Here is a 27,551-nt window from a genome sequence, read left to right on the forward strand (position 1 = left end):
CCTTGTGGACGATACTAGTAGACTAGTGAGCTCCTTTGATGTTCATAGAAAGAATCGCGCGGCCACGTAACGTTAAGCTTGACCGGCTTTGAAGTCCTATGTCGCTCCTCGGTAACCTTGAAAGGACAGGTATCAGCCTAGCTATTGGACAGGTTTTTTTCACCAGAAACCAATCAAATAGCATATTTCAGGCCGCAGAGAATGTGGGTGAGTGGTAATCCCTGTAATTTCGAGGATGCATGTAACCACATGAAGTTTATTGTAACCACATAATCTTCGCTTACATACCGGAAGTTGTAGAATATACATACAAATGTATCTTGTATGAATTCGCTTTATCTGATAAGGGTGAGGGTACACGCTTACATGTGTCAACGTTTCGACATACTGTCCATACACATTGAGCTGGCACAACACGACCTCTGTTTTAAAGTTCAGAAATTATAACATACAAAATGTGACATTGGCGTGTAGTGTCAAAAGAAAACGAGACACAAAAGGTTTGTTATAAAGAACAGTTTAAAAGGTAGCTGTGCCACCCTGGTAACATACTAGCCGTTTCCTATTCTCTTTAGCTCATTCGGTAGAGCGTAAGACTAGTAAGCCAGAGGTCCCGGGTTCGACTCCTAGCGGAGGCATTGAACAAATAATTACCTCTGTTACAGGGACCCGGGAGCTTTGACAAACATACTCAGCGATACTTTCACAAGAATCGTTATGACCCCTGGAAATCTGGGGACGAGTTCTTTCCTGGAGGGGGAGTGTCATCCTGGTAAAATACTAGCCGCTTCCTACCGACTCGGCTAGGGAGAATATCTCTTAGCGGCTCATTCGGTAGAGCGTAAGGCTAGTAAGCCAGAGGTCCCGGGTTCCATTCCTAGCGGAGGCATTGACAAAATAATGACCTCTGTTACACTTAGCTGATTTAGCATATTGCGATGATTTATCCGTCTTCGAGCATCACCAGCACTATATATCGATTTTAATTTATTCAGAAACAAAATAAACGTCAACGTCAGATTTTCCCGCCACTTTCACGACTTTCCCTGTGTTGCATCTAGGCCGCACCTACCCCAAATCGACAATTCAATAAAGTCATTATCGTAATTTACAGCAATTCGAAAGTCAATGCTAGTTTTTTTGTATACCACCATGAGAAGCTATCAGTGTGTTACACAACGGACTTAGATATAATCTAATTCCGTGGTTACACGTATGACATGAACAACAAGTTCGCTTTACTAAAAGTGAAGTGAGGTCATGATTTTCTTTCTACTCTCCCAAAAATAACTTGAATCTCCGGCCCTTAGTAATGTGTTTTTCTTGCCATTTATGTTCGTTTGGATGTTCCGCCCAGACAACTGAACTGCTAACTTGAAGATCATCAAAGTTGTACTATTTGCTCAAGACCAATCATAGCAGGGTGGCCGGACTTACACCGGTCTCCATTACTGGTATGAAGGAAACACGCGGGGTGCATTCTAACGACGGTTAGCGTTAAAGCATTTTGGCCCAGATTTTATACATTTTGTAAAAAATAAGCAAACCCTGTAATATACTTAAATCCATAAGACTTTAACTTATCGAAATCATAAATATAAAACGGTACTTCGACAGAGTTTACATTTCTTTTTTATTTGATATCAGAGAACGTTCGTTAATTACGTGTTTATTTTCCAAAAGTAGTAGGCCCTGCGTTGTAGTTGAACAGTATTGGTGTTAGGTTTGAAGAGTTGGCGCCAGAAGAATGTGCATAAAGTGATGACGTCACAGGTTATAGTGTTTTACATGGCCATGCATTAATGATTAAAGAGTACAATGTCACGACTGGAACAACAGATCTTGTACATGTAACACTCTAGTTCGGCAACTGACAATCTGCAAAATATGGACAACTCATTACCAAGTGATAGACGATGGAGTTACAGCTTCTCAACACTACCGATACATCGTAACGCATCAGCAGGTTTGGAGGACGTTTCTTATTTCACACACTTCATTGTAACCTTTGAAGAACGGAACAGAAAACTAAGGAGCCACGACACATGAAGTGATTGTTATGTTTTCTGCTTTAGCAAGGCTTCACTTTATATATTTACTATTTTCACAAAAATGCAAATTTTCTTATTTCAAACCCATGCACACTAGACAACTCATTACTCATCTGAGATCCCCACTCTCTCAGTCTCTGCCGTTATCACATCTAAAACACATTCCCCTTCCGATATTATGAGTATTCTTTCTAGGCCTAATACACGTACACATGTGCAAATTCTTAAATTGCATCAAAAAATCTCTTAATTGACAATGGAGGTTTTTACAAATGTATTTTTTAAAACAAGATAAATTTAGCGTGTTCGGTCAAGGAGCGAGAACAAGTTCACTGCGACCATCTGTTATGTACGTTACAGTACTGTATTGAGTCTATTGACATGACTATTGATCAAGATTATAAGATATGAATTATAGATGACATAAATTACGGAAGATCTACAGAGCAGGGTACTTTAACCATGGTGACATATGATTGTCACTTATGGAGGCATGTTAAGCCTTTTGGTAAGGTAGAAAAGGTGGTTTCAGCAGAGGTAAAAGAACAGGTTTTTTGTTTCATTTATTTTCACTTGTATGAATAATGTTATAGTGGATATAGTGTCTGCCTGCATCCTATATCACCAAAGGCAAACTTTCTAACAATTTGAATACCTAGACACATTACACAACTGCTATATATCATATAATATATAATGATCACCAGAACCATAATCATCAATAACCTTGGTCACAAGTAACAATAATCATCAGTAACCTTGATCACCAGTAACCCACCAGTAACCATAATCATCAGTAACCTTGGTCACCAGTAACAATAATCATCAGTAACCTTGGTCACAAGTAACAATAATCATTAGTAACCTTGATCATCAGTAACCCACCAGTAACCATAATCATCAGTAACCTTGATCACCAGTAACCATAATCATCAGTTACTTAGTAAGATTAATCACCAGTAACCTTGGTCACCAGTAACAATAATCACCAGTAACCTAGGTCACCAGTAACAATAATCATCAGTAATCTTGGTCACAAGTAACAATAATCATCAGTAACCTTGATCATCAGTAACCCACCAGTAACCATAATCATCAGTAACCTTGATCATCAGTAACCCACCAGTAACCATAATAATCAGTAATCTAGGTCACCAGTAACAATACTCATCAGTAACCTAGGTCACCAGTAACAATAATCATCAGTAATCTTGGTCACCAGTAACCTTGGTCAACAGTAATCTTGGTCACCAATAACCTTGATCAACAGTAATTTTGGTCATCAGTAACCTTGGTCACCAGTAACCTTGGTCACCAGAACCATAATCATCAGTAACCTAGGTCACCAGTAACAATAATCATCAGTAACCTAGGTCACCAGTAACAATACTCATCAGTAACCTAGGTCACTAGTAACAATAATCATCAGTAACCTAGGTCACCAGTAACAATACTCATCAGTAGCCTAGGTCACTAGTAACCTTGGTCAACAGTAATCTTGGTCACCAATAACAATAATCATCAGTAACCTTGGTCACCAGTAACAATACTCATCAGTAACCTTGGTCACTAGTAACAATAATCATAAGTGACCTTGGTCACCAGTAACCATAATCATCAGTAACCTTGATCATCAGTAACCCACCAGTAACCATAATCATTAATAACCTTGGTCACCAGTAACCATACTCATCAGTTACTTAGTAAGATTGATAACCAGTAACCTTGGTCACCAGTAACCATAATAATCAGTTACTTAGTAAGATTAATCACCAGTAACCATAATCATCAGTTACTTAGTAAGATTGATCACCAGTGAACTTGGTCACCAGTAACCATAATCACCAGTAACTTAGTAAGATTGATCACCAGTGTCCTTGGTCCCCAGTAACCATAATCATCAGTTACTTAGTACGATTGATCACCAGTAACCTTGGTCACCAGTAACCATAATCATCAGTAACTTAGTAAGATTGATCACCAGTGACCTTGGTCACCAGTAACCATAATCATCAGTTACTTAGTAAGATTGATCATCAGTAACCTTGGTCGCCAGTTACTTAGTAAGATTAATAACTAGTGAACTTGGTCACCAGCAAGTTAGCAACCTTGCAAATAACCTTGCATATAAATTGTCTTGCTAAGGATAGCAATGCTCCTTTATCATTAGTTTGCTTTTAAATAAAAAAAAATGTCATCATGTCATGGTTTAGTGACATTAGTAATGTGACACAGAACTATAGCGACCATTAAGGGTCACGCTATTGTTCACAACATCAATTGTAATCAATTTCATAATATATCAGGGTCAGTAGGGGTCATTGGTGCTATTTATAATCATCATCTGGGGTTTATATGCAAATGAAAAAATATGCATGTGGTATGTCATAGTTAAAAGTAATACATTTTATACAGATTCTTATAGCCAAACCAGTGAAATGTTATGTGTGATGATTCAATAACTAGTATGATATGCATTCTGTCACCTTCATTAAACGAATGACAAGGAAAGCATATGTGCACTAAGTTAATCACCAGTAACCTGGATCATCAGACATCTTGATAATTGATAAACCGCACTGACCAAGCATCTTAAATCTGCAGAAGGTAGCAAAATATATTAATTTGCATGCAACAAAAACAGGTTGATAATTTCTTTTGCTGGATATGTGTTCACTTAAATAATTTTTATGGACTTGGGTTACCTACAGTATACAATTATGATATAGGCGTAATGATATCATATAATATCATAAATTCCCCAGTGGTATCAGGTTGGGCTTCAAACATTATGTATTATATGATATAGCAGTTGATAAAGGTTACTGGTGACCAAAGTTACTGGTTACATGGATATATACAGGCCTTTTTGTGGCCGAATATGGGCCGGTTCCTCTCTCCAATTTTGGCATTATTTCCCCCTATTTCAGCTTTATTTTCCCCTATTTAAGTTTAAAAATTCACCCATTTATAAATAAAATGCTACTAGGTGAATCTGCATTGGTTCCATTTTTCTATTAATTTTCCATCAGTTCCACAACTGAGTGATTTATTTCATCTTCCCTATGTTGATATTAATTGTTGCTGCTGATATTTTAAAATCTATAATGAACAGCAAGAAATAAAATTCAAGATGTAATCCATGCCCCCCTCTCGTATTCTTCCACTGGCTCCGGCCTGCAGCCTTCGCTGGACAGGTCATGCACCTACAGCGCATATTTTCCCCTATTTCGAAAAAGGGTACTAACTTTCTATTCCTGCATTAATCCCTGGGTTACCAATGCAAGTTATGAATGATCAAGCTACTGGCCAATGGTGACAAGAAAGGTTACTGGTGACTACTTCTGGTGACTAAGGTTACTAGTGTCAAGTTATGGATTCTCAAGGTTACTGGTGACAACTTCTGGTGATTAAGGTTATATAACTGCTGGTCAAGGTTACTAGTGATACAAGTTACTGATAGTCAAAGTTACTGAGGATCAAGGTTACTGATTGTCAATATAATTATTACTGGTTGACAGCAATAGTCTGAAATTGCTGATTACTGATGATTATAGCTTACAGGTGATGAGTGTTAATTGATGATCAAGATTTACTGGTGGTCAAGGTTTAGCCATGAGATCAAGATTACTGGTTTACATCAATTATATAATGTAATTTCCTCCTGGTGACAGAAAGCTGTAAACCACGAGTGTGTCAAAACTAAAAAAAAAAATCTTGAAATCATTTCTTGATAAAACATTATTTTTACTTTGCCATAGTTTGACCTAAATACAATCTGATTAAAATCATATGTTACATGGCTTCGTTAACTTCGTACTAGCCATGTAACAGATGATTTTAATCAGATTGACCTAAATAATTATGAACCTTTGATGGTTTATGTTTATTGTTATGTTTATGTAACCTGTTAAAAATATGAACCTGATGAATAATCAATAGAATGAGTTCTAAAAGGCAAATTCTCCGTCTATAATATTGAATCCCTTAACATTCTAAATATTAAAATATTTTTTTGTGAAGTACAATGCATCAGTATTTGAGGGAAAATATCATTATACAGTTTGGGGGGGGGGATACCTGAGCTTTGTAGCTTCTGATAAGACAAATTCAAATTTCAGTCTGTTAGAACAGCATCACAAATGTATCATCCATGCCCCTCCTTTCAGTGAAATTTATCTTATTTACTATGAGTTATGTGCCTTCTCCACAAATATAATTACCTTTATGGTTGTAGGAATTGTGTTGTCCACCCATCCTGTCAGTGATGCCAATCTTATCAGTCTACAGAGGAGGAGAGAGAGTAGGGCAGCCATCATGGCACAGTTGCCCAGTGCCCAGGCCTACAACTCCTTGACAGGTCTTGTTCTGGGTAGACACATAGCTGATCTGCCACGCCGTAAAAGCTCTTTGATACAGCGAAGACGATCTTCTATATACCCTTTGAATATTTTTGAAACGGAAGAGGAAAAGTTGAGTCATGCCCGAAAACAGTCACGGTCAATGAACATGGTTGAGGACATAGAAAATGAAGAAGAGGTATGGAATAGGAGACAGAGTATCAAGTCCATGGCTGCCTCTATACAAGTTAAGAAAGCTGTTAGGTAAAATACTTTGATACAATTTCACTCCTAATGTTGTCTGATTATTATCTTGCATCAACATTGTAATATTTGGTATATTTTTGGTAAGGGGTTTGGGGTGGGCATTGGGCATACAATACTTTTTTCTAGGATCCAACAGAGATCATCAACCCAAAGATAGGGTTAGACTTAAAACATCACTTGCTGACTTGCTGTGGTGTACGTATGGAAACTGGAAAGCCAACATTGTTTAAAGTTTCAAGAGCTTAATTCTTTATTCTTACTTCCTATACCGAATTCCATATATATGATTAAATTTAAATGACATTCTAACCTACAGAATGAAGAGAAATATAGGGAATGAAACTCTTTCTATAAAAAAAATTGTAAGAAAGTCTTTCAAGTGGAATAATTTGCCAATTTTTCACTGTTTTCTCTGTAATGCAGCATTTATGGATTTTTTAACTTTTTTTTAACTATTAATTTCATTTCTTCTTTGCTACAAATTAAATATATTTACCATCTGACAGTTATCATATAAATTGTCTCGCTAAGAATAGCAATGCTCCTTTATCATTAGTTTGCTTTCAAATTTAATTTTTTGTCATCATGTCATGGTCATAGTGACATTAGTAATGTGACACAGAACTATAGCGACCATTCAGGGTCACGCTATTGTTCACAACATCAATTGTAATCAATTTCATAATATATCAGGGTCAGTAGGGGTCATTGGTGCTATTTATAATCATCATCTGGGGTTTATATGCAAATGAAAAAATATGCATGTGGTATTTCATAGTTAAAAGTAATACATTTTGTACAGATTCTTATAGCCAAACCAGTGAAATGTTATGTGTGATGATTCAATAACTAGTATGATATGCATTCTGTCACCTTCATTAGACGAATGACCAGGAAAGCATATGTGCACTAAGTTGTAAAATAGTTAAGTACAAATTGACACTAAAATTGCTATCAATTCGGCTATGCCATAATTGAATGTAATTGTTATAAATGTTTGAAAAAATTATCAAATTGACAAATTGATACGATTATGCTTTGTTTAATGCCTGATGATAGATGTGCAAGAGTCAATGAGCCCCTCATCTCGCTTCAGAACTGGCCTGTTGCAGAGTATCCAGATCGCTTCCTTTATCTGCAGCTTGAACAAGTTGCTCTCTCTGTCAAACACTTTGAAGTTATTACAGTGCATAACATGATTTTGCTGTTTGATCCTTCTTGGGTTTCCGTGCCTTACCAGTGTTCACCAGGTCCTACTCCAAATTGCCTTCTAATTTCTGCGATATTACAATATGTTGCTGTTCTTGCATCCAATATTGTGTTTTCTTTAGGTGTTTTATCCTAAGGATATACAATACAAGGATATTACAAAGCATTTTGTGGACCTCCATGGCATTTGCTTTGCAATTATCATGATATGTCCTCACAGTGGTTTCAGGTAGTCAGCCTTTTCTTGATCCTCCAATATTTTGATACATTTTATTACCAAAATGCAGCAAAAGGGCTAAACAATGAATCTTATAGATACACAATTGACAGGCACATAATTGTTCCTCTCTCAAAAGGATAATAAATTGCACACAAATCAATTTACACACTAGGAGATTAGAACTATAGGTAAACAATTGTGTTGTGTGGCAACTAGAAAATACGTTCTAGTTTGTGTCACTGTGGTTTTTTTTTTCAAACTGGAAAAAAGCATGCCTCAGTCCCATGAATGTGGCCAAATTTCTCCCTGTAAAGGGCAGAAAATACCCTAGTGGAACTTGTGTCAAATCAATCTTCACATGGACAAATAAAGATGCATGACATGATCTCTATTTGTGTACTATGAAAAATCCACGTGACTTAAAAATGAAAAGAACACTTCATGCTTATCTTAACAGAAATGTTTGAATTTCATCACAATATACCTGGATTTCAAGACTGGTCTACTTACGGTGGATATCATTTAAATTTCACAGAAGTTATTATGTTTTATATTTCAAGTTGACACGACAGTCTTTTTAAGGTACATGTATAAGAAAGATAAGCCTGCAAAAGGGAAAATGTTTAAAATAATTTATTTCAGATCCCCAAATTATTTCTTTGATGAATTGTATATTGAATCATGAAAACTTCAGGTCATTGAAAGTCAACTTGCACATACAATTAGAATGATAGAAACTTAGGTTGGATAATAATTGCGTCATTTTGTTTTTATGTATTACAAACTTTTCAAATTGAAAAACATGCCTTGTTTTCCTCGAGGTCAGTGTTTGATTTTATAGCAGGATTTGTTATGTACTTACATGTATTTATATATTCAAATTAGATATCAGTAATTCCCTGTACATAGTCCTAATATCACAGTGGGGAACTAAACTGGGAGTATGCTACAATGATGAGCTAATAACTTGTTACTGCCGTTACTAGAGGGGATTTCCCTTTAGGTTAATTGGTAGACCACTAGACTAGGAATCAGAAGTCTCGGGATTAGCTCCATTTAGTGGAGGTGTTTGGAAGAAGGGACTTTGGATACACAAACATAATGTTTATAATTCTTCATCTACAACTAATCAATTTCATAAAAAATGAACATTTCATAGAAAATATTATCTATACTATATTATCTAATCAGACTGCTTGAAACTCCAACACATTGGAAAGCATTGGAAATGTACCGGAACTGGACTGGGTCGATCGTTGGCGACCAGATAGCTCAATTGGTTGAGCGTCCGTCTAGAGTTTGAAAGGTCCCGTGTTCGAACCCTGGTCTGGCCATGCATTTTTCCTCTCCTGTTACATTTGGCACCCAAAGAAATATACCCACAGAAAGTGGTATAGGGTCTCGTGTGTCTTCGGGGTCGAAGACTTAGTTAAAGGAGGGAGAATGTACCGGAACTGGACTGGGTCGATCGTTGGCGACCAGATAGCTCAATTGGTTGAGCGTCCATCTAGAGTTCGGAAGGTCCCGGGTTTGAACCCCGGTCTGGCTGTGCATTTTTCCTCTCCTGTTACAGAAAGAATGACAGCAGGGTCAAGCCAAGCTATTTTCTAGAAGCAAATAGGTCATTAGCAAATACAGCTATCATTATGTGGCCTTTCTGTCTTATTGTATTATGTGTAAAGTTACAGCAAAATAAAAATGAAAAGAGTTGTCTTAGTAAATTAATTATTATCAGAGTTCAGCTCTCTTTGTTCACTTCTGTCTTGTATTATTTGACAGTGTTTTAATAATTTTAATGTGGTCATATATCCCTATACCAGGTATCTATATCTGTGTAGATAAAATCAATGGTGTGAGGGGTCTGATCATAGATATGATAGACAAATCGTATTAAGGTTAAAGTTTATCTACTTATCACCGTCCATGTAAATGTCACCAGATACAACAGTGTCCTAGTTAGACCAGGTGCATTCAGGAAGTACAACCCCTATCTTTAGCATTGCCGTACCTATCTAGCATAAAATAGCAGTCAAACATGCTAAATAGTATATATTAGAAAAAAGACAATTGATTGAGAGATTTTACAAAACTCAATCAGCTAAAAATATATTGCATTTCAGTTTAAATAATGCATCCTCAGCTCTATCATTAAGAAATGAAAAACATGTGCCTCGTATATAAAACGAACGAGATCAATATAGTGTCAAGGAAATCAGTGCATTTTATTTATTGCTTTGCAGTATTTCAAGATAAGGGTATTGGAGTGCTTACCGCTGTGTGACAGACACCGGATTGGCCAGGCATAATGTTATCACCTCGTTCAAAAAGATCCTGGTCAATATTATGAGGTAATACAGTATATGAGCTACCAAGGTAAGGGTGCTTCATTTCTAACTAGAACAGTTTTACAAGGAAGGATATGCTTGTGTACATTCACACTGGAAGGGATTGTGATCGTTTTTGGAAGAAAATATTTTACTGATTTCAAAGTCAACAGTGAAGCACGTTTTATTTACACAGATGTTTTTTTTCACAAGGAACAGCAATTTGTGGATATATTACACCTACTAGCTGTGAGAATTCAGTTCAACATTTCTATTTCTAAAAATGACATTCAACACAAAAAACAAATATGGTGAACACTATCCAGATTATGGCACTGGCAACGAGATTGGTATTATGGACACAAGGCACCAACATGACTATCACTCTAGCAGTTTTGAACAGCAATCTCAAGGTTCCTATACAGGACATTACCCAGGAGAAACATGGCAACAAGAGGATAGAGTTCATGGAGCAGCACCTATGAATGCAGAGCTTGTCCCAGACTATGAACAGGAAAACATTGCCTTCACCAGTCATGGAAATCGTTTTGCTCAGTATAATGACTCATACTCAGATGATAACCATATAAGCCCTCGAGGACAGAGGTTGCTTTTGGAAAATTTGCAAAAAGATAGGTCACCAGATGAACATTTTTCAAGGGAAAGGTCACCAGAAGATAGATTTCCAAGGGGAAGGTCACCTGAAGATAGATTTTCAAGGGAAAGGTCACCAGACAACAGTTTTCCAAGGGAAAGGTCACCAGAAGATAGATTCCCAAGGGAAAGGTCACCAGAGGACAAATTTCGAAGGGAAGGGTCACTTGAAGATGGATTTTCAAGGGAAAAGTCACATGGTAAATTGGTAACAAAGCAAAAACTACCATGGGAAAGATATAATGATCATGATGCAACCTATGAATTTGAGAATTCACAGGAAACAATGGAATCGCCTTGGTTCAATGATGGAAACCATGAAATGTCAAGGTCATTGGTAACACAAAGCCAGGAAGGTGACAGACAAGAAATATTGTATGAAGAAATAGACAACCCTGGATTTGTAGGGTCGGATGATGCTGACTTTCAGACAGAGCAGGAAGTTCTTGATGTCAACTACAGAAGCAACCGCAATAATTTTGACTTCTTGGATGGAACACAAACAAAGATATTTCGAAGAAAAAGTAAAAAGTTTCTTGAATCCATACAAGGTAATGATGACATTAGCTTGTCAGATGGAGCTGATGTATGTGATTACCTTCCAAGCCATCAGCAAAAAGAAAAACAACCACTGCGTGACAAATTGACACTGCTGCGAGAACAGAAATCATTGCATGGTGTAGTGTCAGTGTACAGGTAGTTATTATTTTTTTCAAAGCTCACGTTAAGCATTTTTTATACACTCAAAGCCGCAATTTATACAATCTCTAAAGTATTTTTGCACAACCTAAATAACTCTGATACAGTTTACCATTCCATTGCCATACTGGTTTTCTTCTACTGTTAACCTATTCCATTTTCACCATTAACACATCTATACTGCTACAGTGTGTATATCAATACTTCTACCATTACATCATACTGTTACCATTAACACATCTATACTGCTACAGTGTGTATATCAATACTTCTACCATTAAGATATACTGTTACCATTAACACATCTATACAGCTACAGTGTGTTTATCAATACTTCTACCATTAAGATATACTATTACCATGAACACATCTATACTGCTACATCGTGTATATCAATTCTTCTACCATTAAGATATACTGTTTCCATGAACACATCTATACTGCTGCAGTGTGTATATCAGTACTGCTACCATTAACACATCTCTACTGCTACAGTGTGCATATCAATACTTCTACAATTAAGATATACTGTTACCATGAACACATATATACTGCTACATCGTGTATATGAATACTTCTACCATTAACATATACTATTACCATGAACACATCTATACTGCTACAGTGTGTATATCAATACTTCTACCATTAAAACATACTGTTACATTAACACATCTATACTGCTACAGTGTGTATATCAATGCTTCTTCCATTAAAACATACTGTTACCATTAACACATCTATACTGCTACAGTGTGTATATCAGTACTTCTACCATTAAGATATACTGCTACCATTAACACATCTATACTGTTACTTTTTACACGACAAAACTGCTACTTTTTACACAACTGTCCTGCTACAACTAAGACATTATATTAGCTGCTTCTTTTCAAACATTTATGAGATAAAGGAGATATTCAGATTGTTCGAGTTCATAATAATAATAAAGTTTGTTACAACTTCTAGATTTGAACAATAAACCAAATAGATTTTTCTATAATATAGGTGATGCATGATGACTTGTGTACATACATGTGACTAAACACAGGTATTTACATCTGGTGATTAGTGTACATCTATGACAACACTGGTATTCATACTTGGGCCCATACACATGAAACCATTATCATGCTCAGGCATGGATTCTGTGTTCAAACCTACTTACCATGTCACACAGTCAAAAAGTAAAAGTTAAACCATCCTAAATTTTATTTGGCCCTAATTCTCTTATATGAAAGGTTTAAAGCTGCAAGGCACTTGATCACTGGATACATTATTTCTATACTATCAGTATGATGTCTCATACCTGTACTCTTGTAGTCTATGGCTATATTACAGGAAGAAAATAACACTTGTTTGTCTTTTGATTGATTTGGTAGGGAGTGTAAAGTAAGATAAGAAGTCGTAGCTAACAATCACCTGATATATCTGTCATTTCATTGGTTGGTGACTGAGCATTTTATTGTACTGATCAAACTCAATTGTAAACATGATTTAATTATGCTGAAACTGATCAATAACCAATATACATGTTTTTTAAAAATAAAACTTTATTTAATTCTTTTTTATATACAAGCAATTCCCAGCTTGGATTGGTCTGTAAGCAAGATCAATTAGGTGGTCTCTGAAGACAGTTTTTGATGTCCTGTTCCTGTAACTTCTATTCGTTGGTTCCTGAATGCTTTTCTAATGTATAGTGCCTTCTTCATGTACAGTTTGGCTCAGGTTCCTAAAACATTTTTGTGTTGCCTGCAAAGCAAATAGGCATAACCTTTGAAGGAGCACTTTGATTTTTTTTAAAGGGAACTTTCTACACAATCACCAAGTATTTATAACCTGCTCTAGTTTCATTTTACCCATATCTGAAAATCAACATGGCCACCAGCATCCATTTTGGATTATAAACAATTCTGGTAAGATGTGCCTCCTACAGTTCGACTGGTTGCATTGGTTCCTAAAACAGAACCCTATCGTAAAGTGCCAAGTAAGCTCATGCTCTGGCACTATGTCCATTATCTGTTTAGTCTATCATCCATCCATCGACCTTTCCTTTAAAATTTGTTAGTCCAGAATGGCTTAAGGTAAAGGGTACCAACAAATTAAACTATATTATTACCATCCTCACTACTGTGAAATATTGTGAAACACCAAAAAAAAGAAAACTGCAGAAATCAAACTCAGGTCCTTAATATTGCACTTATACACTTTACCAATAGCAGGGCATCAAAATGAGTGTCCAATTTATAGGGCCCCAAAGCATAAGAAAAAATTGACAGGGAAAGTAACTCTAGGGCAGATAAACTCTTTTTGTCTGTTTCATCTTCTGTTCAGAAGGAAGAACACTCCGAGTCAAAAAAAGTTCTTCAAGAAAACTGAGTGGAACACTTGTTGGTGGTTATATATGATGCAGTGGTACCTTTACCTTAAGTGATCATGAATAAATCTCATCACCTTGAGCCAATTTATGTATTGAATATTGTATAAATGAAGGGTTTAATCCCATCTTAGGCAGAGTTGCAGGGCTCAAAAATGGAAAAAAGGGCTTAATCTTTGTAAGACTAACTCCTTAAATATGGGTGAAAGGATATTGACCTGGATTGGCATGGAGCTTATAGTCTAAGGCCAAGGGAATTCAATATCGAATAAATGAAGGGTGTACCCTTCTTGATAAAGGGACAATGCAAATATTATTGTAAAAGACTACTATGGAGGAAGGGATTTTTACCTAATTTGGTATGGAGCATCTATAGCTAATAGAAATTCAATGTGATGTTGATGAATGGTAGGTCCTACTTCTTGTCTAGTTTAGACAAAAAGATATTTAATCGTCTAAATAATGTTGTTTCTGTTTGATTTAGAGATCAAATTGTTAGAGTTCCTGTGACTGAAGCAACTAGGTTGAAAGCTTGGCATCACAGACAGAAACAGGTATGCTGTGTAATTTTTAATTAACCTCACACCTGCCGCTAGTTTTGTTTCATGACAGAAATAGATGTAGTAGAAACTTGCAAACACAAAGATATTCATTATCTAATCAATGATTTGTGGACATCCTGGTATACCTGACATCACATCATGATTTTATAGACTAATTTTTTAGATTCACTGGTAATGAATGATCATATATTCTATTCATTTGCAAATGATCAGATATATTGCAATGTTACCATGACTGTTTCGGTTTAATTTACATGTGATCAGTCATGGCAAAGATTCAAACTTCATGCAAGGAGCTGGATCTATCAACTGGAGCCCTGGTCTGGAGCACTGAAGGAAGTAGAAGGTATGTACTGTAATCTGATAAAGGGAATACTCTACCCTAGTACTGCATGCTGATATGTTCTACCCATGATAGGCCCAGCAGTCTCTAGTACTGCTTGCTGATATGTTCTACCCATGATAGGCCCAGCAGTCTCTATTACTGCATGCTGATATGTTCTACCCATGATAGGCCCAGCAGTGTCTAGTACTGCATGCTGATATGTTCTACCCATGATAGGCCCAGCTGTCTCTAGTACTGTATGCCAATATATTCTACCCATTACAGTCGCTGAGTGGTCACTGAGTACTGCTGCTTTAGTCTATCTGGTATTGATAGGTGTGGCTACCCACAATAGGCTCTTAGACTGGTAAAATTTCATAGATATTTACATATACATATGTATATAGGGACTCGGCTATGTAATGTTGTTCTTTTACAGGTCAGTTTGGGACTGCCATCATGGGCTATTTCCGGTTTGTTCGCTGGCTCATGTTCCTGAACATGTACATCTGTCTGGTGAACATCTGTCTGACCCTTGTGCCCTATTTTGCTTTGTACAAGTCTCCAAGTAACTTCACCTCCTCCTTGATAGGACTGAACACCACATTCTTTCAGGCGGAGGCTGTGGACTGTACCCATGGCTACAAGGAGGAACTCAATGATGTGAGATCTGCGGGCCCTGATGTGTTCAGCGATATCCTTCACTTTTTACAGGGCACTGTGAGTGTTTGTCTTTTTCTGTAATGATATCAAGTAAAACAGAAAATATACAGTCAGCCCCAAATGACAGGGTGAATTAAGCATAAGTCAAACAAAAAATATAGTTAGTAGTATCAGGTGATAATAAAAGAATTGAATTGCATAGATTATATAGCAGGAAAAACGGTGCATCAGAAAAACATGATAATAACCGAAAAGTGACATTAACGGACGTGATATTAAGTGAAATGTACTGTACTAATATGTATACATTTAAGCAAATTCAATACTCCTAACTAGGTGAGTTAGTTTCAAGAGGCTAGTTATAACAAATCTGATGTTCCAAAACTACTGTGGTTTATAGTTTTTTGTTCAAGCTACTTTATCCCTAGATTTGATATGGCAGTGTTTACTTTATCCCTAGATTAGATATAGCAATAAACATGAACTACATTTGTAATTACATGACACTAAATACTGCAGCAAATTTCTCACTACATGTGTAAGAAAGTTAAGTTAAATTTTGAGCAGCCAGAATTAAGTTCATTTTTTTGATTTTATATGCTGCTGATACTGTTCTTACCTAAATTTGATTTTAATAAATGGATGTTGTGAGTTTTAAAACAAACAAAAACTATGCACAAGACATGATATCAAATAATATATTAATTAACCAAGCCTTCCTCTTCTGATGCTCAGTTACCTGGTTCTAGCATCCTTATAATATATATACCGTAGCAAAGTTTACATTGCTTGTTACATTGCTTGATACCTCAGATACAAATGAAATGACTATCTAAATCCAGCTGCTTGCACTCGCATCAACCTATATCTACCAGGAACAAAAAGGGGAAAGCATGTATACAGTGACTGCAAAGTGACTAAACTTGATCATGAACTTTATATGCAAGTACCTGTTGAATCAGTAGTGATAGAAATACTTTGGTTATGTAATACTAGTGTAAAATGAGTTATAACACCTACCTGCCATTGTTTTCTTCAAAAAGGCCGTTATTACATGTAACTTCTAAATAGCACATTTTTGGGTAAATCGAAGATGTAGAAAAATAAAACAACATTGTTAGTATATCATTGTATCATAATCAGTTGTAGCTGTATATAAATTATTGTTTTGCCAGGGCTGGATGGAGGACACTGTGTTATTTTATGGGGCTTTTTTCAACAAGACCTACCTTAGTCCTATACATGGTGAAAGGGAGACCTACCACATGGGGCTGTCATACCTCCTCGCCACAGGTGTTTCCTTCATCATCAGCTTCTTTGTCATTGTCAAAAAGTAGGTACCTCTGTTCTAGAAATATACTTACATTATATCATTATATGGTTATGATTAATTATCATTATAAACAGGATTGAGTTGTAAATAGAAATAATGAGATATGGTTTGTAAAAGTCTGTGAAATTTTCATACCTGGTAAGTTAGATCTATTGTGCAGGACAGCCTGCAAATGGCCTCTATGACATGTACAGATTGTCATACATTTTGGTATTTCCTACATTCACACTGCTAATCTCAACATTGAAAATGTTTGAAAACCACCCTTTTAAAGCTTTGAAAAAAATCCTAAGAAAAGACATACTAGTACATAAAAGGCAACCTTTTTATAGTGTACCAAGGAAGAGAGCAGTGTGCTTCCAGGGATCAACTTTTTATAGTGTACCAAGGAAGAGAGTAGTGCGCTTCCAGGGATCAACTTTTTATAGTGTACCAATGAAGAGAGTAGTGTGCTTCCATGGAGCAACTTGTTATAGTGTACCAAGGAAGAGAGCAGTGTGCTTCCAGGGATCAACCTTTTATAGTGTACCAAGGAAGAGAGTAGTGCGCTTCCAGGGATCAACTTTTTATAGTGTTCAAAGGAAGAGAGGAGTGTGCTTCCAGGGATCAACTGTTTATAGTGTACCAAGGAAGAGAGTAGGGTGCTTCCAGGGATCAACTTTTTATAGTGTAACAAGGAAGAGAGTAGTGTGCTGCCAGGGATCAACTTTTTATAGTGTAACAAGGAAGAGAGTAGTGTGCTGCCAGGGATCAACTTTTTATAGTGTAACAAGGAAGAGAGTAGTGTGCTGCCAGGGATCAACTTTTTATAGTGTAACAAGGAAGAGAGTAGTGTGCTGCCAGGGATCAACTTTTTATAGTGTACCAATGAAGAGAGTAGTGTGCTTCCATGGAGCAACTTTTTATAGTGTACCAATGAAGAGAGTAGTGTGCTTCCAGGGATCAAATTTTTATAGTGTACCAAGGAAGCGAGTAGTGTGCTTCCAAGAATCAACTGGTTATAGTGTACCAAGGAAGAGAGTAGTGGGCTTCCAGGGAACAACTTTTTATAGTGTACCAAGGGAGAGAGTAGTGTGCTTCCAGGGGGCAACTTTTTATAGTGTACCAAGGAAGAGAGTAGTGTGCTGCCAGGGATCAACTTTTTATAGTGTACCCACGACGAGGGTAGTGTGCTTCCAGGGATCAACTGTTTATAGTGTACCAAGGAAGAGAGTAGTGGGCTTCCAGGGAACAACTTTTTATAGTGTACCAAGGGAGAGAGTAGTGTGCTTCCAGGGATCAACTGTTTATAGTGTACCAAGGAAGAGAGTAGTGCGCTTCCAGGGATCAACTTTTTATAGTGTAACAAGGAAGAGAGTAGTGTGCTGCCAGGGATCAACTTTTTATAGTGTAACAAGGAAGAGAGTAGTGTGCTTCCAGGGATCAACTTTTTATAGTGTACCAAGGAAGAGAGTAGTGTGCTTCCAGGGATCATATCAGCGACAGCCATCTTTCCTGTCCACTGCTCTACCAATTGAACCAAAGGAAGCAACCTTAAAACTTTGAGGCTATAGTTCATATGTCATACTACTGATTTTGATGGCTTGAACAATTTTAATACATTCTGAAACGACCAGCAGTTCAAGGCCAGACTTGACTTACATTTGATCATTTATGATTTTCATTTCTTTGTCGAAAACTTGGCAGCTAGGGATGAATTTTAATTAGGTAGTACCAAAAAAAACATATTTGAAAGAAAGTATAGAAACTGATAGTTGGTAACAAAAGCCCAGTTTAACAGTGCTGCAGGAAAAGGTTGCAATACTCCTTGAAAATTGATCATGATCAAGTGTTTCGTAAAATAGGCTATACACTGTTTCAGATTGAATTAATTTCAAACAATGTCTTTTCTCAGTAAGTTTTCTTGAAGTTCTTACATTCGCTCTGATCTAAGTCTTGTATTTGAATAATGGTCCATGGAAAATGGGTCTTGGAATGTGTAGTGTTCTATGTAACATGATTGAGATATGCCCATTTCGCCAAATACCTTAGGTAGCTGCAAGCATATCTAATTGGTTTATCAGAATGGCTTGAAAGTTCATGGATGGAAAAGAAAGACTGAACTATAAGTATGACAAGAAATGAGAATCAATGTACATCTATCATCAACAGCAATAATGTAATATTAATGATGACAAATGTCATATACAAGTTACTTTATCAGTGATGTGTTTTGTATACCAGCTCCTCGAAGGGATTGAAGGACACGGCGGTGATCCATGGTGCCACCATGGCCATGTACTCTAACAAAGTACTGACAGGCTGGGACTTCTGTATCTCACAGGCCAAGGCTGCTAAAACTAAGCACAGCAACATAAGTGGAGAATTCAAGGTCTGTCTTCTTTATTAGTCTTATAGGGGAATAACAAACCAAGCTACATACTGTCAGCTAAATAGCTGATTTCACATTCTATCTAAAATAAGTTTTACATGTATACTTTCCCCTTATTATAAACTCTTTCAATGTATTACTCCTAGTTCCAGCATGTTTGCTACTAAATTGGTCTTGTGCCCTTCATTGTCTACAGTACTGTAGTGACTTCTTTTTGAGGAAAACATGTGACACAGTACAGAATATGAATTTGGATTTGTTAGCACAAAGTCAATGATAATATTTACTTGTATAAGATTTTTCTTCACTATTTAAAACTGTCCCCATTTCCATACCTTATTGCAGAAAGACTTGGAAATCCAGCGTTTTATGTGGAAGATGGAAAACCGGACGACAGGTGACAAAATCAAGCTGTACCTTTTACGAACAGTTATCAATATTCTAATGGTTTTCTTACTTGGAGGATCCTTATATCTCATCTATTTATCTTTTTCACAACTTCTCGTGGTAAGTGACAATTGATGAACTGGTGTTTGTCTTAGTCTCGTTCGCAAGATCCTTGACTGTCTCCTGAATCATCCAAGTTAAAAATAAATTTGTGATATTTGCTCCTGACTGAACAGGATAAAGTAACTACACATGTATATCTATCTGCTTCAATTTTGCCTCTTTCCTTTGAGTCAAATTACGAACAGGCGAAAACAAGAAAGATGTAGAGATGGGCAGAATGCCATTCCCCTAGACAGTCAGAATTTCTTAATGCCAAATTTGGTAGTCCAGAAACCTCTAGAAACTAAACTGCAATATAGCAATATTAAATCTTGTTACAAGTTTTAGACCTGTTTCCTGAACAACAATAGCAGCAATTGGTAATGATTAAAGACATTTTTTTCTAAACTCCAACGGTTACAAATCTTGCAGATTTAACCAGTTAATAAATAGTTAAATTTTTTTTACACATGCTGTCTTTTAACTTTCAATCCTGGTAACCATACCCAAATTTTAGAAATGTTTTCTTAAACTTCCAATGGCTACAGATTTTAAGCACTTTTCTAACCTTTAAGAGTAAACATTCAAGCCTCCAATAGGACCAATGGTTACTCATTTTGAATGTTTTTTCTAGCTACAAGAGCAGTTCAATGACACGACCCCAGCACTCGTGTTTGTTATCCAGTACATACCCTCCGTGACAATCACACTCCTTAATATCATCGTACCAATTGTCTTCAAGAAAGTTGTCCTTCTGGAGGATTACACGCCATCGTTTGAGATGATCATGACACTCCTGAGGTTGGTCAGATTAATTGTTGATCAGATTAATGGTCGTCATAATGAGAAAGTTCATCTAGGAATATCATTTCTTTCATTTCCGTGTGTGTAAGATTATAAAACTCTTTCATGTCCAGGGGTGTAGGATAGGGAAATTCCACCCAAAATCCCCCGAGGGTGGAATTTCCCTATCCTACACCCCAGGGTATGAAAGAGTATCTTTCTCTCATTCCAACTACCAGAATAAACTCAGAAACCATGAAAACGCGTTTGGACTGGCTACCATTTTAAAAAATATCAATTTTCTCCATGAGCTTTTTAGGCGAAAACGAATCAGTCAGTCAGATTAAGTATACCCTATATTTGCAAACGGAGTTTGTGTTGAAAAATTAATCTTATTTCCGCACAGCCTCAGGTTTTACCAAATTTGAAAAACACCTTGAGTGGAATTTCTCTATCCTACACCCCTGGGCATGATAGAGTCTTATAATATTTAAAGAGTTCAAGACTTATTTGAGAGATATATTTGATTTTTGATGAAGGTATTGCAAATATAAAATTCAAGACGGAATATAAACAGAAAAATACCATCCACATATTAACATGTCTTTTTTTTTGACCAGTTCATTTCTTGTTCTTTGACTACAGAACGATTCTGCTGCGTCTCTCCTCCCTGGGTGTGTTGTTGATATCTATATATCAGCTCCTACAAAGTGATGATCCACAGTATGAATACATGTGTGGCAACAAGAGGTGGTCATCCAGCCTGGCCTCCAACACCTCCACCAATGTCTCAGCTGGCAGTATCATCAAGGTAGTCTCTACTTACCTGGTATTCTTCTTGTTAACCGCAGTACTGTAGTCATTAGTGAGTTGTTGGACCTTTTTTCATGGTTCTCTCTCAATTAGTTCTCTGGTGCTATACATATATCTTAAGATATCTTTTCTATTATATATCATACACTCTCTATTCCTTTTCTTTCCAGACATGTCTCCTCTATTATTCTTTTCTCTCCATCTATCATGTCAATTAATCCTCATCTGTCAATCCTTCATCCTCAAGTGGGCAGCTGATATTCCCAAGCTTCTGTCCTTCCAGCCTTACCTAAACCTTCTCCATTTAATGAAAACATGCATGTTAAATAATTTGATTTAATAAAATTATCTTGAATAGGATTGAAGTAATTGTGATCCATTGTTTGAAAGGCCTTAATGCTTATTACAGGTCAGAGTTGAATGTATAAGAAAAGAAAGGTGATCAACACTTTATTTTCAACATAAACTATTTCATTTTTTTCTGATCTTATAGAGTTCAACTTACAGGGGTTATTTATGTTTGATAGGTATGTTACAAGGTCGAAAGTACTCTTGTTAGTCCTGTGATATATTTATCTGATTCAACCTTATTGTGTTGTCAGTGTTGGGAGACTTATGTTGGACAGCAGATCTACAAACTGGTTATCCTCGACTTCCTTGTCCTCATCATTGTCACCTTCATCGTCGAGCTTCCAAGAAGGTAAGATTTATTTTATTAACTTACTTTATTAGAACTATGTCCTCAAAACACAAACTTCAAAATTTGTATAGGTTTGTTTTTAACTCAATTCCTTCTGTTTTTGTTTGAAATATTTTTTATAGTAAGAGTACTTTCCCTTGGACTGTTGTTCAGGTGTAAAATGCATTTTCTCAAAATACTCACAACTGAATTCCAATTTATTAATAATAGAAATAAGTTGAAACAAATATAGATGTTTATAAAAGTTGTTCTGATATACTTAAATATATACATGTTTATTTTAATAACCCATATATATGATATTTAGATTTGATTTACAAAAAGACAAAATCACATTTTCCTGAAAATTATTCTGGAAATTTTATATTAATGAATCCATCATCTACATTAAAAAACCTGACCTTCCTTTAAAAAGATCTATTGAAAAAACTTTTCAATTCCCAATATGTTTTTAGGCTAGTGTACAATACATTCAGTAAGAGGTTCAAACTGATCGACATGGTGGGCTTGCCTGAAGTAGATCTACCCAAGGTGGTTCTAGATATTGTTTATGCACAAACTCTTTGTTGGTAAGTTGATACTTGTTAATAATCTTGAAATTAAAGTTAATGAGTTGTTATATTTGTATCCAGTATGGATTTATCTCAGCATACAGACAGCTTACATAAAATATACTAGTATGATACTCAAGTCTACCTCTATTGTCACATTTCTTTAGATAGAAATATAAGGTTGAACTCATTTTCCTGAGCAGAATTCTCAAAAAATGTTTAGGAGTCATAACAAATTTTTCAATATTACACACTTATAACCAACCTCTACCTGTATGGAGAGATCATTTATACTAAAAGGTGCTCATAGTAACTCTAGATAAATTGAGGGTGAAAAGCTAAAAAAGAATTGATCGACTTGTTTCAGGATGGGTCTCTTCTTCAGTCCTTTGATACCATTCATGTGTTTCCTGAAGTGTTTTATTGTGTTTTATGTCAAAAAGGTGAGCCTTGTCTTTTTTTCTCTCAAAAATCCTTATCATTAATTTGTTTATATGTTAGATGGTCAGTTTATATAAGCTGATAATGTGAACTCTAATTAAGTTAAATACTACAGATATCTTGCTACAGAGATACAATGAGATTCAGACTATTTATTTGTAGTACATGTATGTCACGTACAGTTTTAAAATGTTGTTCCTTTTATATATATTATGTCACATTTTTACTTTAGGTTCCTAAATATTATGTTAAATTCTATTATATGGCTCCTGAATGATATGTTACAGTTTACTCTGTTAAACAACTACGTGGCTCCCACTCGTCCTTACAGAACAACACATTCCAACTCCCTCTTCATAGGCATGCTCTTCATCTCCTTCCTGATGGCAGCCATCCCCATCACCTACATGGTTGGCAAGTACGTCTCCTCATCTATACATCCAACAAATATTTTGTAGGCTTCAATTCTATTCCCAGGCCCTGTTACAGGACAGATGTAGAGTATTTAGCTATAAATGCCACAATCAAGCTGAAGTCACTGGCTCAAAATTCAATGTCCCATATTTAGCATAATCATGAAATGATATTGATTTATAAATGTTTTTGTAGTAATAAGATACATCCTATGATATATTTAGTCGTCTAGTGTAATGTCCTTTGTACATATTACACCTTTAGATTTGCATTATATTACATGTTAAACCATTTGCATTAACCATAAATACATTAACAGACATAAGATTTTAACTCAGATGCATATACATTATGATATACCAGAACATTTTGACGCTGTCATTTTTTTCTGTCCAGAGGTTCAAAACTATCAGTGGATTCAAAAATTCCACATCTGAATCTGTCAGGTGTTTTCCAAGCTCACTGATAAAGAATTGATCCCAGTAAAAAAAAAAAAAACAAGCTCAGTGAAAATGGGATTTGTTGCAATTGCAGTTAATATTAATGGTCTTTTGTTTTCATGTGACAGCTTTAACCCTTCCCAGAGCTGTGGCCCATTCCGTGTATACGCCACCAACCATACTGTATTCTTTGACACCGTGGCACATGTTATCTTGGAATGGCCTCAAGAGGCTCAGGATGTGTTTTTCTTCCTTGGCAAGACCAATTTCTTTATACCAGCAATACTAGTGATGTGGTGAGTAATGATAGCATGACATGTTTTTTTTATAGTACTGTAGTTAATCCAAGTAAGCTGTAGACTGAACAGAGAAATTGCATCAGGGGAGATAATCATCCTGACTCTGTCATTGTGATTAACTACCGGTATATGAATCAGTGATTTCTTTTGCTCAATTTAACAGCCAAATGCAGGCTGCTTCCCCTAGCTGAAAAGTGCCTTATTTTCCCAAAATGACAAAAAAATGAGGGATATATTCCCAATTTCAATAAAATTAATGCTGAATTTTCTTAATTCATAAAGGAACAGGCTGTTGTAAAATTTAGATAAAAAAACCCACTGTGAATTATATCACATTATATTTATCATAATAATAAACCCACTGTGAGTTATATCACATTATATTTATCGTAATAATAAACCCACTGTCTACTTGAAGTAGATGTCACTGAATAAAAGGACCTCTGTTACATGAATCACAACTTATTTTGCTTTATAACTGATGATGATCAGTGATGATAATCATAATGGTGGTTATCCCCACAATAAAGTTGAAATAGGGGGAATCCGTCTGTCTATCTGTCTCTAAATGGGAAGGATTCCTGACATCATTTCTTAACTTAATTGAAAGAAACTTTGCACACATTACATGTAATATGTACTGTAAAGCCATCTGCTTTTAAACTTCAGTTTCTGCATTTTTTTAGCGAGTTATTGCCCTTAATTAAAAAATCTGTTTAAGATTAATTTCAATTAAAGCTTAATTTGTACACATGACCAGTATATCATGTAATTGTGTCCCTGCATTCCAAGTTCAATTTATCCCCTGTTAAGGAATTATGCCTTGGCCTTCATTTAAAGTTTTCAGGAAAGCTACACATTCAGTATAAAGCCTGTGTCACTGTTAGGCTATGAGTATTTATGAGTATCTTATTGGGCAATGGGTAGGGCAGAAGGTTGACACTTATTGATACTTAAAAATTATGATATGTAGGCATGCATGTTCCAAAGTATTTGTTAAATTTTTAAGCTAATACAAATCTTTTCAAATGTGAAATCATCAGCGTCAGAAGTAGTGTTTTTTTATCACAAATGTTTATTTGCTCTAGATGAAGGCCAATTCTTAACTTTCAGTTTTTGTCTTAGATTTTGTTCAGTCTATGATATTCAATCTGTTAAATACTTTCCAGCTTAATCATGTATTACTACTGGGCGGTCAAGGAGGGACTAACAAAGATGGAGAAAATGCTTCAGGAACAATTGAAATTGGTAAGTACTTATATATATCAGCATTATTTCCATTTATTCAGTTTAAAATATTTCACTCTGTGTAATTAGATAATTTTAGATCAAAATCAGACTTATGATAATAAAAGTGTTATCAAATTATGATAAAGAAAATTTAGTTTGCCAGATAAGAATATATTGGAGCAGGAACACTTATATCAATGGTATAAGGTATGGCTGGTAGCTATAGTGTCTAAAATGATTGCCAAACTAAATGTGAATTGTTGGAAAGGGGAATAATTGTGGGTGATATGAACTCACCAAAAAAGTGTATATTTAATGTGTTTTATTGGTGTCACCTCTTTCCCTACAGGAGGGGCGTGATAAGCAGTTCCTGTTGGCACGTGTCAATGAGATAGTGCAACACATGGACACAGGGGGCGCCACTAATGGATGAAGGGTATCACGTAGTGCAACACATGAACACAGGGGGCGCCACTAATGGATGAAGGGTATCACAAAGTGCAACACATGAACACAGGGGGCGCCACTAATGGATGAGGGGATCAAATAGTGGAACACATGAACACAGGGGGCGCCACTAATGGATGAAGGGCATCACATAGTGCAACACATGAACACAGGGGGTGCAAATAATGGATGAAGGGTATCACATAGTGCAACACATGAACACAGGGGGTGCCACTAATGGATGAAAGGTATCACATAGTGCAACACATGAACACAGGGGGTGCAAATAATGGATGAAGAGTATCAAATAGTGCAACACATGGACACAGGGGGCGCCACTAATGGATGAAGGGTATCACATAGTGCAACACATGGACACAGGGGGCGCCACTAATAGATGTAGGGTATCACATAGTGCAACACATGGACACAGGGGGTGCAAATAATGGATGAGGGTATCACGTAGTGCAACACATGGACGCATGGATATTGATGAATTGGCAGTTCAACGATTTGAACAATTCAGAGAAATTGTGATCAAAGATTTATAATCTGGATACCATGTGATATAAACTGAGTTTTATTCAGTATAATATTTACCACCCTGTAAATTGACTCTGTGTCTGATTCCATACCTGGAAATCCCAATATGAGTTGTGATAATTCAGATATTGTAATTATTTGAGCAATGAAAAGGAGGGAGGCAGTGTGCTAAGCTGATCTTTATGTATGAGCCATTCAAAAATTTCTGTCACCATACCAACATGCAGCAATTACCACATGGATAGCGTGATTGCTAAAGTGTATTTCTGCTAAGTGGGGATACTTCGAAGGATTGTAATAGAAAGACCAAACTATATTTATCATACATGTGATTCCTGACAGGAGTGACAGAATGTATTGAATGTCCCTCATACTGTTGACTGTGGTGACCAGTCAGTTGAATTGGTAGAAAATAAGTTATTATTGGCTCATCTGGCACAAAGTGCTTGTGAGCTTACTGTATGGTATGTCATCCATCTATCACTACTATCTGTCATTATTTGTTCCAAGAAAAAGGCAAAAACAGGTATATGTCATTCCCTAAAGGACAATCAGAATTTTATAAAAGATAGTTTAATCATTTAGAAACCTCATTTTCTCAAAACCAATTTGCAAAATAGGTCACAAATTTTAGACAAGCTTTTCTAATTTCCACTGATAACAATGATTACATATTTTACATCCTTTAGTAAAAATGGATACAGATTTCATAAATCATGCAGTTTCCAACCTACATTTATGATCAAGGCTGGAGATTTTAGAAATCTTTTCTTAAACCTTCAATGTCTACAGATTTCTGATATCCCTAGATATAAGATGTAAGTGGTAACAGGCATATATTGTTCTCCACCTGTGATACTTGTTTGTAAATGGGATACTATAATAAAATCTTCTCATACAATTGCTTAATCCAGGAGTTCTTCAAGTTCTTTCACAGAATAAAGATCATGTACAGAAAAAATGTACATGTTGTATAGACATTCAGACATGAAATTAGATATAGTC

General features: G+C 36.0%; 1 protein-coding gene across 3 annotated transcripts; it reads left to right on the forward strand.

Moving 5' to 3' along the window:
* The first annotated feature begins 1,787 nt into the window (after positions 1-1,787).
* On the forward strand, positions 1,788-26,114 carry LOC110454605 (transmembrane channel-like protein 7). 3 transcript variants are annotated; one of them, XM_021504214.1, is made up of 17 exons: positions 1,788-1,966; positions 6,289-6,655; positions 14,626-14,695; positions 14,969-15,050; positions 15,469-15,749; positions 16,868-17,025; positions 19,249-19,396; positions 19,742-19,903; positions 20,520-20,686; positions 21,314-21,479; positions 22,084-22,181; positions 22,637-22,750; positions 23,100-23,175; positions 23,461-23,591; positions 24,156-24,323; positions 25,496-25,574; positions 25,906-26,114. In XM_021504214.1, the coding sequence occupies exons 1-17, from the start codon at positions 1,888-1,890 to the stop codon at positions 25,987-25,989; spliced, it is 2,430 nt and encodes an 809-aa protein (XP_021359889.1). In that variant the 5' UTR covers positions 1,788-1,887; the 3' UTR covers positions 25,990-26,114. The 3 variants fall into 3 exon arrangements, with proteins under 3 accessions (XP_021359889.1, XP_021359890.1, XP_021359888.1); XM_021504215.1 differs by lacking the exon at positions 1,788-1,966 and adding an exon at positions 2,032-2,050; XM_021504213.1 differs by lacking the exons at positions 1,788-1,966; positions 6,289-6,655 and adding an exon at positions 10,289-11,761.
* The last annotated feature ends 1,437 nt before the right edge of the window (positions 26,115-27,551 follow it).

The sequence above is a fragment of the Mizuhopecten yessoensis genome, unplaced genomic scaffold (assembly GCF_002113885.1).
Source record: "Mizuhopecten yessoensis strain PY_sf001 unplaced genomic scaffold, ASM211388v2 scaffold7939, whole genome shotgun sequence".
NCBI lineage: Eukaryota > Metazoa > Mollusca > Bivalvia > Pectinida > Pectinidae > Mizuhopecten > Mizuhopecten yessoensis.